Raw genomic sequence first — 14,261 nt, forward strand, 5'->3', positions numbered from 1 at the left:
TCTCAAGGAACAGCACAACAACAGTTCAGTTTTCTGTAGTTACACGTTCGATCATTTCAACTTTAAATGACGTCATCTCAACAACATGGAGATTCAATAAATAATAAAGATAAATAGATTTAGATGTGTCTGCTTCATTGTGTCACACCAATAATTACCCAATACACACAGTATGCACATAATTTAATTGTAATCTTTGTGTAGGTTTGGAATTAAATTAAAAAGTGAATTAAACCTTTTTTGCACGCACTGCAGTTTTCTCTCACAATCAATGTTTCAAGTATTTGTGTTGTAAAAGTTCAGGAAATATAAGTAACAGTCCAATTACATTTTAAGCAAAAACTACTATTACTATGAACCTGTTGCACTTAATGGTTCTGATATGATTTAATAGTGTCCTGTGTCAAGACCCTTTCCTATAAATTGCATAGTTTGTTCTTGGCTTTTTTAAGTAATTTTCTGAATGGCACTTTATTTATTTTGTATATATTTCTTAATATCTGTTGTTTTTGAGAACTACCGTATCGATAAAGTTAATAAAGGAAAAAAATATATATCGGAATTAAATTAAATTTCTTTAATTTGTTATTGTATAATTTTGATTTGTTAGTTTTCCCAGATGCCTTTTCTCAGTTTTTAAGTTACACGTGAATTTCCTCTGTCAAGTGAAGTCTAAAATCAATAGTTCAGAGCAGAAGAAAGCTGATATAAATTCTTCCTGGTTTTGGTGTATTTGCTTTGTATCTACACATTTTTAGGAAACCTAACATCGAATTGACTACATTTAGAATAAATATAAATCTATTACCATTTGAGACAAATAAAAGCATGTAATGAACAGAGATAACTAATAAAACACTGATTTTAAAAGATAAAACACAAAGAAGCACACACAAACACACAATGAGATCAAAACCCCCTGGGACAAAGTATTATTTATTAATGACAAGGCATTCCAGTTAAAAATCAGTGTCAGAAAACTCATGAATTCTGCAGGTGTGTTTCAATAAAATAGGAATCAACTCTAATCATTTTACATCCGATTCACAGATTACTTTAACCACCTAAATACAGTTAATCTGACTTAAACCCCAACATTTGTACAACAAATGGATGACTTAAAATATACTCAATAGTTAATATATAATATTTACTATCCCTGTAAATGCAGCAGTTTTCATGTGACCTTTGGAACTCTTGTTTGATCACTGTGAGGTTACACATCCTGAGGGATCCTGGGACGCCCGTCGGTGCACTCGCACTCCTCTCTCTGATGTGGAGCGGTGGACGGTGTCTCGCTCTGAGCCCGTCCCTTGGTTTGGCAGGTGGGACAGCAGGACATGTGTCCGTCCCGTCTGCAGCTGGGACACGACAGAACCAGCTGGCAGCAGAACTGGGTGGAGCAGAGCTTGTACTGGTCCCATGGACTGCCGCAGTACCTGCAGTCTGACCAAACACGGAAATATTTAACTTTGAAAGGTTTTTAACTCAAAGACTGACACAAGACAGCAAGGAAATATTCTAGATATTATTAAATTGTATTTTAATTATTTAAAATTCTTAAAAAGAGCTCTGTAACACAGCGAGGAAACACTAACCTGAGATGATGTCTGTGTTGGAGGAGATGGTGTAACGCTCATCAAACACAAAAAGCTTTCCACGATAGAAACCTTCTGGGAAACGCTCCAGGTACTTGTGAATTCCACCTTTCAGCTGGTAAACCTCTTTGCACACTTCCTACAAGGAGGCCAGGACATGTTAGGATCAGAGTAAACTGAAACCTAGCTTCTATCTTAAGGAACAAGTGGAATAAGGACAAATGCACATCAGGATTTAACAGTTCCCTCGTGTGAAGAAGCAGCAGCCTGCATGAACATCTATCAATCAAAATAAATAATTTAAATCTCATGCTGCAGTGTAAGATCCAGACAGGTCCACCTACTTTTGAGCGCAGGTAGGCGGAGCCTCGCTCACAGCGGATCCCTCCTGTGCAGTACATGAGAACCTTTTTGTCCCTGAACAGCTCAAGGTTCTGGTCGATGTAGTCCGGGAAGTAGCTGAACTTACGGATGTTTGGGGCCAGACACTCAGTAAACTTCCCCTGGAGGAAAAAACAACAATGACAGTTTGTGACAAACATTGCAGCCTGACTTCAAATATCTTCCTCAAGGGAATTTAAATTAAAATATCAGTAAAATAATAAACAAAGACTCAGATTTGGTCAAAAAGGGAATCTAATGAATTACTTACAATTTTGCTCTCGTAAAAGTTGCGGCAGTCGAGGAGAATTGTGTCAGTGCACAAATCCCCTTTGGTCAGAAGAGCCTCCACCTCTTTGTGAAACTCCTCCGGCTCCAAATGAATTCCTGACAGGAGAAAATACTGTTTTTCTGACACAAGCACCTTCACAAACCACACAAATTAAAAGCTTAGAATACCAGCTGTTGTAAAAAAGGAATTCAGCTCATTTACTGACATAGTAATTGGTTTTCCTGGAACAACCACAAAAGCCCCACGGCAATTTGTTTGTTATTACGACAATTAAAATCCATTTCATAGTGTTGCAGTAATAATAAAGCACCTGCTAATTGGTAGGAGAGGACATCAGGGTCCACTCCCATGGGGACGATTTCTTTATAGACCCCAACCCGGAGGTCTGTGAAACACTCTGCACCCCCATCACTGGTCTGCAGGCACAAGCAGGAACAAACACTTTATAGAATAATAATAATGTAATGTTACTAAATTAAAAGAAAGGTAGAGATGGAGATGAAGAGCTTGCAATAAGACTTTCTGCTAAATTAATTAAAGGCTTCCCTAAATCATGTGTATAGGTTATAGATTTCACTGATTCTCCTCAGATGATTCTCTGTTATCACAATAAAAATGACTCTGCAATATAACATATATGTGACATTACAGAAGAGAAGTGAGTGGGACACTGACCTTAAAATCCTCCCTCTCCATCCTGAAGAAAGGATGTGAACACATGGCGTTGATGTAAATGTCCGTCGCCATGTCGGTGCCCCCCACTGTTCCGTTGACGCCCTCGGACGCCACCCTCACCTGCAGAACGGGATCATTTGAATGGGAAAGATAAATTGAATTAAACGATTCCTCCTTTTCAATCTATTCCAGATGTAAATATGTATGTGTAGGACCACCTTGCCAGTTAGGTGGAGCTTTTCACACAAAGCTTTCTGCCAAGCACAGATGACCTGCGGCTGCTCCACTTGACCGTAGTGATAAAAGAGGACGACCTTTCCTGGACCCCTGGTGGACAACAAGGGAACACCCATCAGTGTTTATGATTTTATAATTTAGCATATCAAAGACACAACTTGCACGACAACTGAACCCAAATGACAGAATTCAAAGTTACTTCTGAAGTTGATCCTCAGAAATGTGGCTGGTGTCGGGTATCCAGGCAGAAATGTCCACCGCCTCGGCTTTGCGCTCGTTTGTTTCCTGTGTTTCAGCTTCTTCCTCCAGTTGCTTTAAAAAATACTTGTATGTCGTCTGTGTCAGCTGCTTTATTTCCCCCTGGTGAGTCCTGGCCACGTGTTTGTGAATAGCCGAGTGTTCCCTGAAGGTCTGGCCGCAGCAGCACCAGGATGCGTCTCCTTCCTCCTGACTGCCGGCGCTCTTGGATGCCACAAAGGCAGAGAAGGACTGAGGAGAAAGAAATGCAATGAGATTAGATTAGATAAGATTAGATTCAACTTTATTGTCATTGCACAGTACAGGTACATATAAAACGAAATGCTGTTTAGCGTCTAACCAGAAGTGCAAAAAAGGCAGTAAAATTGCAGAGTATTATGCATATTAAAGTGAAAAAGTAAATAAATAAGATCTGAACAGTAGAAATATAAATGGAATATTACAGTATTAACAGGAATTGTAAGATATGGGGACGATGAATACACTATGAGCAGGATAAAAATATAAATATATATAAATATGAATACATTATAGGCAGGGTAATACAGTAGTAAAAACAGTATACATTTAATTAAAAACTGAAATGAAAAACATAGTAGACGGAAGCTCCCAAATATCTTACTTTTAAGAAACTGCGACCACACGTTCAAATAACAGCCAATACATATTCATAGAGGTACGATTTATCAGTCTGACGATTTCTGAATCTTTATACGTGTATGTTCTCTCTCTCTCTCTATTAACTTTAGGAAATGGGTGCCCACTTCTTTCATCTGAGCACCTGCAACCCTAAATGTCTATACATTTATATTAAAGGTTCAGTGTGTAGGACTAAGTGATATCTAGTGGTGAAGTTACATGTTGCAGCTGAACACCCCTCACCTCAACCTCAGCTCCCAAACATGACAAAGAACCTATGGTAGCTTCAGTTGTCATAAAAAACACAAAAAGTTTTAGTCTGTCCAGTTTGGGCTACTGTAAAAAAACATGGCCGCCTCCATAGAGAGGACTCGCTCCTGATGTAAATATAAAGTATTGAAATATAAAAGGTCCAATTCTAGAGTTAAGAAAACAACAATTTGTGCAATTTAGACTAAACACACTCGTGAAAACATCACTCGGATTATTTTATATTCAATTTCAGCCAGTAGATCCCTTTCATCTAAATCTTACACACTGGACCTTTAAAGAAACTGATCACTTTTAGATAATTGATGTATGATGAAGTTTGAATATTATATCTCCAGTGGAAGTGTCCAGCTGCAGCTCTGGTTCTGTCTGTAACACTGCAGCCTTCCAGCTTCCAAACATGACAGATAACCTGAGGTAGCCTCCAGTTGTCATAAAAAATCAAAGAGGTTTAGTTTGTCCAATTTGGGCTACTGTAAAAAAACATGGCCGCCTCCGTAGAGAGGACTCGCTCCTGATGTAAAGTATTTAAATATAAAAGGTCCCATTTTAGAGTTAAGAAAACAACAATTTGTACAATTTAGATGAAACACACTCGTGAAAATATCACTCGGATTATTTTTATATTCAATTTCTGCCAGTAGATCCCTTTCACCTAAATCTTACACACTGGACCTTTAAAGAAACTGATCACTTTTGGACGATTGATGAATGTGCATGTGTGATTCCAGATGTTGTGATTCCAGCTGTGTTGAAGTTTGAATATTATATCTCCAGTGGAAGTGTCCAGCTCTGGTTCTGTCTGTAACACTGCAGACTCCCAGCTTCCTGGTTTAAACCCACGTGTTCTCTCACCTTCCTCCTGCACAGGCTGTAGCACCTCCTCTGTGACGCACACATCTGGTTCTCCTGCTTCACACCACCAGCATTACGCGTGGACGAGTCCGGCTCCCAGTCCTGGAACTGGGAGCATGGATCCTCTGCTGCCATGTTTGTTAAAATGTCAACAAGAGGAAACCGGAAGTGGCGGGATTTGATCAAACTCTCATTGAGCTTCTTCTGCTTTGCGGCTTAAATTAAAAATAATTAAAATAAATAAAACCAGTTGTATTGTGATGATTAAAAGTTGTTGTCATGTTAAACACGATTTAATAAAAGAAGGTATTATTTACACACACACACACACGCAAGCGGGGAGGAACCAGACAAATCCGTCACCGGGCGACGGATGAAAAACAGGCACTGCACCTTCCGGTTGACCCCGGAAGTGACTTAATTGAATCGCACCGCTTTTATTTTCCTGCTCGTTGCACCGACGTGCTCGTCACTTTCACACCCGTGTGTTCGAACCCTCAACCTCCAGTCCACTTTGCACCCGCACCCCCCGCGGAGAGGAACCATGTCCCGGAGACGACACAGCGACGAGAACGACGGTAACCGGAAGCTGCGAGTTGTGTGTGTGTGTCAGTGTGTCAATGCTAGCAGCTAGCTTAGCGTTAGCGTGTGTTGTCTGCTCGCGTTAATCTCTGACATGGGGTTGTTTCGTCATGTTTGTGTTCCCGATTACTTTCCAAATAGATATTAATAATATTTATAATATTAAAAGAGGAAGTAAACTTTTTCTGTGACGATTTAATTCGCCCGGAACGTTTCACCGTTAGCAGCTCGTTTAACGCGTGGGGCGGTTACCAGCTTCTGGGAATGATAAATATTAGTTTAATGTATAAAATGCTGTAAAAGTTTAATAATGATCATATCTGTAATGTGTTGCAAAATCTGCAAAATGTAAATTCCGTCATTATTTACTCACTAATATGACGATAGAGGGGGGGGTGACGTAGGTGCGACCATAAAACACTGAAAGAGTTTCAAGGGTAAACTTTGTTGCAGCTAAATCCAAATATCATTGAAGTAAATGGGGACAGATTCAATTCAAAACAACTTTATTCGTCCACATTGAAGAAAACAATGATGACAACAATGCCATGTCCACAAACGGTTCAAATCAGTGCAGTATATTAAAATGATAAAGTGAGAGAAGTGTATATTAATTTAAAAGGACAGTGAACAGGAAAACCGATTATAAGAGCGAAGATAAAATACTCAAATACAATGGAATTCAACAAATGACAAAACATAAAATGTCTCCATGGTGTCATCAAAGTGTCCCTGAGCCCCGACAGTCAAATTCAGGTTCAAGTTCAAAGCCTAAATGTCCCCTGGTCCTCTACATTAGCCTCAGTTAAACTATTTCATTAAGTTCAGTGACAAGTAAACTCGTCTTCCTGTGTTAAATTGACCTGAGAAACCACAAATAAAGACAGCTGTTTGGTCCTTTTACATTTTGTTTTTGTTTGTGTATTGATGGATTTTCTTTTCAGTGTTGCCCCTCGAGGTAAATCTCCTCGCTCGTGTTTCTCGTTCATCATTGTGTTTCTCTTTTAACCTTCCAGGAGGTCAGGCTCATAAAAGGAGGAGAACATCTGAGCCCATCGAGATCGAGGATCGTCTGGAGTCACTGATATGTCGTGTGGGGGAGAAGGTGAGGACTATGGACAGGAAGGAACACATGTGTGATGTTCTATGTTTTTAATATCGATGGCCTCACTGAAGATTGAACCCTCTGTGAAGAGTGAGCCTAACATCACAGTTTACTGCCTAAAACAAACACTAGAACTATAAGTGGCTTTTAAACTCCTCTGAACTGCAATAACTCCACCAAACCAGCACCCTGGAATATTTGCCATATTTGCACCAGCACCATAATAAGCATATTTGAATATTTGCACTACTGCACAAATTGAACATTCATCTGTAAATGTATATATTGTATCTTCTATTTCAAAATTTTTGATATTCTATTTCGTTGTTATTCTATTTTATTCTGTTTTTATTATATTTTATACTATTTTTATTTTATTTTTTTGGGTTGAAATTACTGAGCATTGCTTAAAGAGAGTGTGTGACCCAAGCATTTCATTGACAGTGACTACTTCATGTTATCTCTGTTCATTTGACAATAAAAAATCTTGAATCTTGTTGAATTGAGGTCATGTGTGGTTCAACAAAGAGTTGCACTGTTAAGGTCTTTATTTAAATTCCTTTGTTTATCTTTTTCAGAGTACGTCGTCCCTGGAGAGCAACCTGGAGGGGCTCGCTGGCGTCCTAGAGGCCGACCTCCCAAACTACAAAAACAAAATCCTGCGCATTCTATGTGCTGTGTAAGTTTACACAAATCCTCACCTATTCATTGGTTGAAAAATTAGTCTTATAAGGTGGTGGTAATCATTGAATCGTGTTTTATTGACAGCGCCCGCCTCCTACCTGAGAAGCTGACTGTCTACACAACCTTAGTCGGTCTCCTCAACGCCAGAAACTACAACTTCGGGGGCGAGTTTGTCGAGGCGATGATCAGACAACTCAAAGAAACCTTGAAAAACAACTTGTACAATGAAGCCGTTTACTTGGTAATCTTAAGTTTGCATAAACACCAGATGTTTGGCTTTTTTAATTGTAACATCTGTATATATACACCTACATGTTTTGCATTTTTAAACAACCTCTTTTCTTTTGCAGATTCGTTTTCTGTCTGACTTGGTCAACTGCCATGTGATTGCCGCTCCTTCGATGGTGGCCATGTTTGAAAATTTTATCAGTGTTACTCAAGAGGAGGATGTACCACAGGTGGGTGGAATGTAGAGGAAATACGGGCAGTAGCAAGCATCTTGTTATATCTTGACATCTTTGCTTAAGAGATGCATTGTGGGACGGGAAGTTAACACAGATACAGTTTTAATTCTGCATCATGTTGAGTATCGAAGCTGCTGTGATGGACGGGATCTTATTTGTGTCCCCAGGTTCGGTCGGACTGGTTTGTGTACGTGGTTCTCTCCTCTCTGCCCTGGGTCGGGAAGGAGCTCTACGAGAAGAAGGACGTTGAGATGGACCGACTCCTCAGTCAGGTCGAGGGCTACCTCAAGTACGATTCTTCTTTTTGTATTCTCCCCCCTTCTCTCTGTCTATTCTCGACTGTTCCCGAGGCTCATTTGTCCTGCTCACATTTTTCATAACCCAGCCGCTGGTTTTTCACATCTGTCAGCAGATCCTTGCATCACTACAAACTTCTTGTTTTTCAGGAGGAGAGTAAAGACTCATGTCCCGATGCTGCAGGTGTGGACAGCGGAGAAGCCTCATCCTCAAGAGGAGGTGAGAGACACAGCAGCGCCACAGCTCTCCCAATAGTCTACTCAACAATACACAACACATTCCCATTGCACAGCTATAGTGAAGTTTAGGACTTGTTTTCATTTCCACATGAAGTTTCTGTTCATTCTTGAAGGAAACCGGTTGTCTCTGATAGATCCAGCGTTCAGGTCACTGTTAGAACCTGACCCTCTCTCTCTTCACCCTCCTCAGTACCTGGACTGCCTCTGGAGTCAGATTCAGAAGCTAAAAAAAGACCGATGGCAGGAGCGCCACATCCTTCGCCCGTACATCGCCTTCGACAGCGTCCTGTGTGAGGCTCTGCAGCACAACCTGCCCCCCTTCACCCCCCCGGGCCACATGCCCGACGCTCAGTATCCGATGCCCCAGGTCGTCTTCCGCATGTTCGACTACACCGACGCCCCCGAGGTACAGTACATGCTCCTGATTACATTTTGGTTCGCCATAAATATGATGATAATGTCACAGATCCCACATGTTCCTGCTCTTTGTCTCCAGGGTCCCGTGATGCCCGGCAGTCACTCTGTGGAGAGATTTGTCATCGAAGAAAACCTGCACTGCATCATCAAGACTCACTGGAAAGAGAGGAAATCATGGTGGGTGATGAGTTGGATTGTGTTCTGCAAACCGACCACTGACGCACATATTCTAACCTGTCTCATTTTTCTTTTATGACCTTTCAGTGCTGCTCAGTTACTCAGTTATCCAGGGAAAAACAAGATCCCGCTCAACTATCACATTGTGGAGGTATAAAGCTTTTGTTTCTCGATAAACTTCACACTGACATTTAAGAAAAGACTAAAGGCTGGTTTGAACATGTTTGTGTTTCTCTGTCCAGGTGATCTTCGGGGAGCTTTTCCAGCTTCCCGCTCCGCCTCACCTCGACGTCATGTACACCACACTGCTGATAGAACTCTGCAAACTGCAGCCGGGTTCTCTGCCTCAAGTCGTATCCTTGATTGAGTTTACGTCAAAGTTCCATTCTCCACCAGCCCTTTAAAAATCTGAGCTTGTATCAGGATCCATTTTCATGGACTTGAACATGTTTCTGTAGTTTTTGACTAAAGGGGACAAAATATAATATAATCCCTTTAAACTGACCTGAGATCGGCAGTGGACTAGTGGCAGAAACTTGGACTATGGGCAGAAAAGGTCTCTGGTTCGTCTCTGGTTCGACTCCACGGAGAAACAACAAAAAGACGAACCTGGATTGATCTGTCCAAAAAATCCAAAAGGATTCTCCCTACCCTGTCTAGTGCCCCTGAGCAAGGCACCTTACTCCCCCAACATCTGCTCCCCGGGCGCCGTACATGGCTGCCCACTGCTCTGTGTGTCCTGCACCAGATGGGTTAAAAGCAGAGGTTACATTTCCCTCCTTGCATGAGTGTGCTTGTGAATGTCTGTGCATGTGTTTGGGACAAATACATGTATCTTAATCTTAATCTTAAAACTATTATCCTGGACATGTGGTGGTTAATAGTTGTAAGTTGCAATAAATGAAAACCCCAGAAGAGAAAAACCTCTTGAACAGTTAAAAAGAAACTTTATCTTAACCCCTGCCTGTCAGTTGGCCCAAGCCACAGAGATGATGTACATGAGGCTGGACACCATGAACACCACCTGCATAGACAGGTAACCTGACGGCACATTCCACTTCCTGTCAGAGAGTGGAACCTCCATGAGGAGCTTCCTGTCTGAAGTGACACCATCACTCATTCTCTCTCCTTCTCCCCTTTTCTTCCCCAGACTAATAAACTGGTTTTCTCACCATTTGAGCAACTTCCAGTTTCGATGGAGCTGGGACGACTGGTCAGTGAATCTTTCACACACACACGCACACACACACACACACACACAACCTTTATAGCAGCTGATCATTAGTTTTAAATAAGATGTGAACCTTACAGTTAATAACGTGTGTCTCTGTAAAGGTCCGACTGCCTGGCTGTGGATCTAGATAAACCCAAGCCCAAGTTTGTCAAAGAAGTTCTGGAGAAGTCTATGAGGTATTAAATCATTATTCACCTTTTCTTAAGTTGTATGGAGTTTAAAATGACTTTGAATCTGCAGCTCAGTACTTTTCAAAATCCTTCATTCACTTTGATTTATTTGCTGCTGTATGTTCTCCAATTCAACTGGATGAAGTTGAATATTATCATGTTTCCCTTTCTATTTGGAAAGTTTCATCTTTTCGCTCTTTTCCCTTCCAGACTTTCGTACCATCAGCGGATGGTGGACATCGTCCCTCCGACCTTCTCGGCGCTCATCCCCGCTGAACCCCTCTTCATTTACAAGTACATGGACGAGAGCGCTTGTAAGAATTTGTTCAGTGTTTGCAGCACGTTTTCAAATACACATTTACTGTGAAAAGCAGCAGCGAGATTATCAGTACGAACAAATCTGTGTTGAGTATATTCATTTGGATATGAAGTGACTGGAATGTGTCTCCTGCATCGCAGCGTCGTTGCCAGGTTACCCAGTGTCCATCACTGTGGGGAACGCCATCAAGAACCGGGCGTCCAACGAAGAGATCATGTCCATCCTCAAAGAAGTGCCCAACCCCAACCAGGAAGACGACGATGGTATTATTTCATTTTAGTGGAAGGAACATGTTACCTGCTATGTAGAAATCATTTTACAGTTTGTCAGTAGTTGTCGTATTAATCTAAAATCACCTTTAACATGTGTTGACGCCCCTGAAGGGTTTTTATTCTGTTCTCACTCTTCCAGGCTGGTGGATCACTGGCCTGAAACCCGTCTCTGACTTTGTTCTTTTTGTTTCCGCTCCTCTCAGATGAAGGCGAGACTTTCAACCCTCTGAAGATCGACGTGTTCCTGCAGACTCTTCTCCACCTCGCCGCCAAATCCTTCAGCCACTCCTTCAGCGCCCTCGCCAAGTGAGTTCACCTCCACAGAAACCTTCCTCTTCATCGGCCACGGGGTTTTATTAAACCACTTGTCATGCCTCAGAAGAAACAAACTAAAATTAGTTGGTTCAAGTCAGACACTGGGGCTTCAGGTGATTCTGTTAAACCCTCAACGTTTGCGGATAATTTACTTTAAGAAGTTGATGAGAAAATCTGTATAATTGGTAGAACATGTGAACTCAACTGCAAATTCCATGATTAAACTTAAACTAACAAACTACATAATTAAATTGACATGTCACTCTACAATTTAATCTTTAACTGAATATTTTAATTACCAGACTAATTATTATTAAAATGCAAAATGCTTAAACTAGAGTTTGATCTCAAGAGAACAGTGTAGTAATGAAGATAATACAAATCATCAGCTGTATAACTATTGAGATTTAAACTAAACAAATAGATTTTTGTGTTGGTGTTGAATGAGTGAATCCAGACCCGTTTCCTCAGCTGCATCTTTCTCCTCCAGGTTCCATGAGATCCTGAAGACGCTGACCGACAGCGACGAGGGGAAGCTGCACATGCTGAAAGTGGTTTATGAAGCGTGGAAGAATCACCCACAGGTAAACACAGGGTCCTTCAGGGGGGCTTCATACGGAAATGTATGTTTTTAATGACTTGAATGAAGAGTTTTGTGTTTTCCTGTCGTAGATGATCGCCGTGTTGGTGGATAAAATGATCCGGACACAGATTGTCGACTGTGCTGCTGTCGCCAACTGGCTCTTCTCCCAGGACATGGCTCACGAGTTCACCAGGTGAGGCAGAGGAAACGATGAATTGCGTTACATTTCTCATTTTATTTTACATTCTCTGCTCATGGAATATAAAATAAGTGTGTTCTGCATTGTCCTGAATACAATATGTTTTCTCTAAAAACAACCTTGACCTCCTTCTAGACTCTTCACCTGGGAGATTTTGCACTCCACCATCCGAAAGATGAACAAACACGTCCAGAAGATCCAGGTGGAGCTGGAGGAGGCCAAGGACAAGCTGGAGAAACAGCAGCATAAGCGGGTAAGTTCATCCTCGATGTGTTCTCCACCACGTTACTCGGTTTGAACATCAGTGATTCAAATCTATAGGTTAATTGTTGAGTAAAGTGTAGCTGGGGCTTGTACACCAGCAGAAGGACAGCGGGGACGAGGAGGACATGGAGAAGAACAGCGAGGACGAGGACGGTCAGCTGGAGGAGCAGATCGACCGGCTACAGGAGAAGGTGGAGTCGGCTCAGAGCGAACAGAAGAACCTCTTCCTCGTCATCTTCCAGGTAACATTTCCATCTCTGAAGTCTTCATCTGAATCGGACCAGAGTCCTTTCAAACGGCCGATGTCTCTGGTGGAGGGAAAAATAAAAGACTGTGTTAAATGTTGCTTCTCCTCCCTCAGCGCTTCATCATGTTGTTGACCGAGCACCTGGTTCGCTGTGAGACAGGAAGCGTGGACATCAGCACGCCGTGGTACAAGAGCTGCATCGAGCGCCTGCAGGAGATCTTCCTCATGGTAAACAACAAACACACACACACACAGTAACGGTTAATATAGGCTGGTTCTTAAAACTTGGGATATATGAAAAATCTAAGATAGAATCATGACCTTTTAAACATTTTCTTTAGATTATTTGTAAATAAGGTTGTTCACTCTGAAAAGGATCCACATAAACGTATTTCTCCAGATTGTAAACGTATATAAATCTAGAAGGACGCTCATAGGATTTATAATAATAAAACTCACACAAGGAGCTTCACAACAGGCTCGACAATAAATCAAATACAAAGACAAAGACAGGCCAGATAAAATCAAGATGGGTTTCTTGTTCTAACACGTCCCGTCTTTGTGGATCCGCTTCAATTTGAATAGTCCCTCCATAAGATGTAAAGGATAAGGTTCCGTAGTGTTTGAATGATCCTGAGTGTACGTGTCCTCTCTCTCTCTCTCCGTGCAGCACCATGTGACCATCCACCAGTACATGGGCACCCTGGAGAACCTGCTGTTCACCGCAGAGCTGGACCCTCACATCCTGGCCGTCTACCAGCAGTTCTGTGCTCTGCAGCTCTAAGAATCACCGACATCGATGTGTACGCGTGTTCACACAGTACCTGTGCTAAACATACACATTACAAACTACCAGCTCTTGCATCAAGAATCTCATTAGTTGTTTTTTTTTTTAAATTTCCCTTTTTTGTTGTGTTTAGTGTCATTCAACCCGTCAGTTATATGCAAGAGTGTATTTGACAAATCCTGTCATTAATTGGCTGTAGTGATATTTTTAATTGTATTTACCCTTTTTCTGCTTTTGTTTTTAATTAGGTTCATTTTTACATTCTGCTTGTTTTCTCGTGAGTTTGGTCTTTTTAAAACTGTCTTGAGTCCAGACAGAGCTGGAGAAGTGATCAGGTCGGCTCCAACAGATTCTGAATCGAAAGAGCGATATACTTTTTTATATTTGTTTTTTGTGCAAGTGGGAAATAATTAAACTCTCCAGAGTCTTTATCCTGCCGCTTGTTTCTGTCGTTTTCTGAACCTAAGCCACTGAGCTTCTTCCTGTCGGGTTTCTCTTCTTCTGATGGAGCAGATCTCATTTATATGAGCTGGGGAGTTTCACAGATTCAACATATCTGAATTACTTGACTCACAATTCAAGGAATTTGATAAAGCACAAATTAAATATTCTACATCAGAGGGACAGATTTACCCCAAAAGGTCAGACTCAAAGGTTTATTCACATTTTAAGGCACTGAAATACAAAATGTAACAAAACAT

The 14,261-nt window shown here is 41.3% G+C and overlaps 2 protein-coding genes across 4 annotated transcripts; one reads left to right on the top strand and one right to left on the bottom strand.

Annotated features, from left to right (window-relative positions):
• Positions 1–917: 917 nt before the first annotated feature.
• LOC133011822 (thiosulfate sulfurtransferase/rhodanese-like domain-containing protein 2) lies at positions 918–5,345 on the bottom strand. Its single transcript, XM_061079732.1, has 9 exons — positions 5,206–5,345; positions 3,383–3,672; positions 3,165–3,273; positions 2,947–3,066; positions 2,582–2,687; positions 2,251–2,366; positions 1,943–2,101; positions 1,599–1,737; positions 918–1,446 (listed from the first exon to the last, which is right to left on the bottom strand). Exons 1-9 carry the CDS (start codon positions 5,338–5,340, stop codon positions 1,217–1,219), a joined length of 1,404 nt encoding a protein of 467 aa, XP_060935715.1. The 5' UTR covers positions 5,341–5,345; the 3' UTR covers positions 918–1,216.
• Positions 5,346–5,626: 281 nt separating this feature from the next.
• Positions 5,627–13,991, top strand: LOC133011628 (nuclear cap-binding protein subunit 1). Of its 3 annotated transcripts, none has more exons than XM_061079423.1 (23): positions 5,627–5,783; positions 6,804–6,892; positions 7,471–7,571; positions 7,661–7,817; positions 7,927–8,034; positions 8,208–8,329; positions 8,487–8,556; positions 8,767–8,982; positions 9,073–9,170; positions 9,258–9,321; positions 9,413–9,523; positions 10,142–10,206; positions 10,321–10,383; positions 10,506–10,580; positions 10,785–10,888; positions 11,034–11,156; positions 11,369–11,471; positions 11,971–12,064; positions 12,153–12,256; positions 12,398–12,515; positions 12,607–12,768; positions 12,888–13,001; positions 13,444–13,991. In XM_061079423.1, exons 1-23 carry the CDS (start codon positions 5,750–5,752, stop codon positions 13,555–13,557), a joined length of 2,409 nt encoding a protein of 802 aa, XP_060935406.1. In that variant the 5' UTR covers positions 5,627–5,749; the 3' UTR covers positions 13,558–13,991. The 3 variants fall into 3 exon arrangements, with proteins under 3 accessions (XP_060935406.1, XP_060935407.1, XP_060935408.1); XM_061079424.1 differs by having other exon boundaries at positions 12,625–12,768; XM_061079425.1 differs by having other exon boundaries at positions 12,628–12,768.
• Positions 13,992–14,261: the final 270 nt, after the last annotated feature.

Source organism: Limanda limanda, chromosome 10 (genome assembly GCF_963576545.1).
Source record: "Limanda limanda chromosome 10, fLimLim1.1, whole genome shotgun sequence".
Taxonomy (NCBI): Eukaryota; Metazoa; Chordata; class Actinopteri; order Pleuronectiformes; family Pleuronectidae; genus Limanda; species Limanda limanda.

Bases quoted from the DNA above. Each gene is read 5' to 3' on its own strand.
- LOC133011822 (XM_061079732.1), bottom strand. From the start codon at position 5,340: ATGGCAGCAGAGGATCCATGCTCCCAGTTCCAGGACTGGGAGCCGGAC. The intron at 3,067-3,164 runs GTGGTCCTACAC...CCCGTTCTGCAG, and splicing joins AGCTCCACCTAACTGGCAAG to GTGAGGGTGGCGTCCGAGGG. The intron at 2,367-2,581 runs GTGCTTTATTAT...TTCTCCTGTCAG, and splicing joins CCTCTCCTACCAATTAGCAG to GAATTCATTTGGAGCCGGAG.
- LOC133011628 (XM_061079423.1), top strand. From the start codon at position 5,750: ATGTCCCGGAGACGACACAGCGACGAGAACGACG. The intron at 10,889-11,033 runs GTAAGAATTTGT...CCTGCATCGCAG, and splicing joins GTACATGGACGAGAGCGCTT to CGTCGTTGCCAGGTTACCCA. The intron at 11,472-11,970 runs GTGAGTTCACCT...TTTCTCCTCCAG, and splicing joins TCCTTCAGCGCCCTCGCCAA to GTTCCATGAGATCCTGAAGA.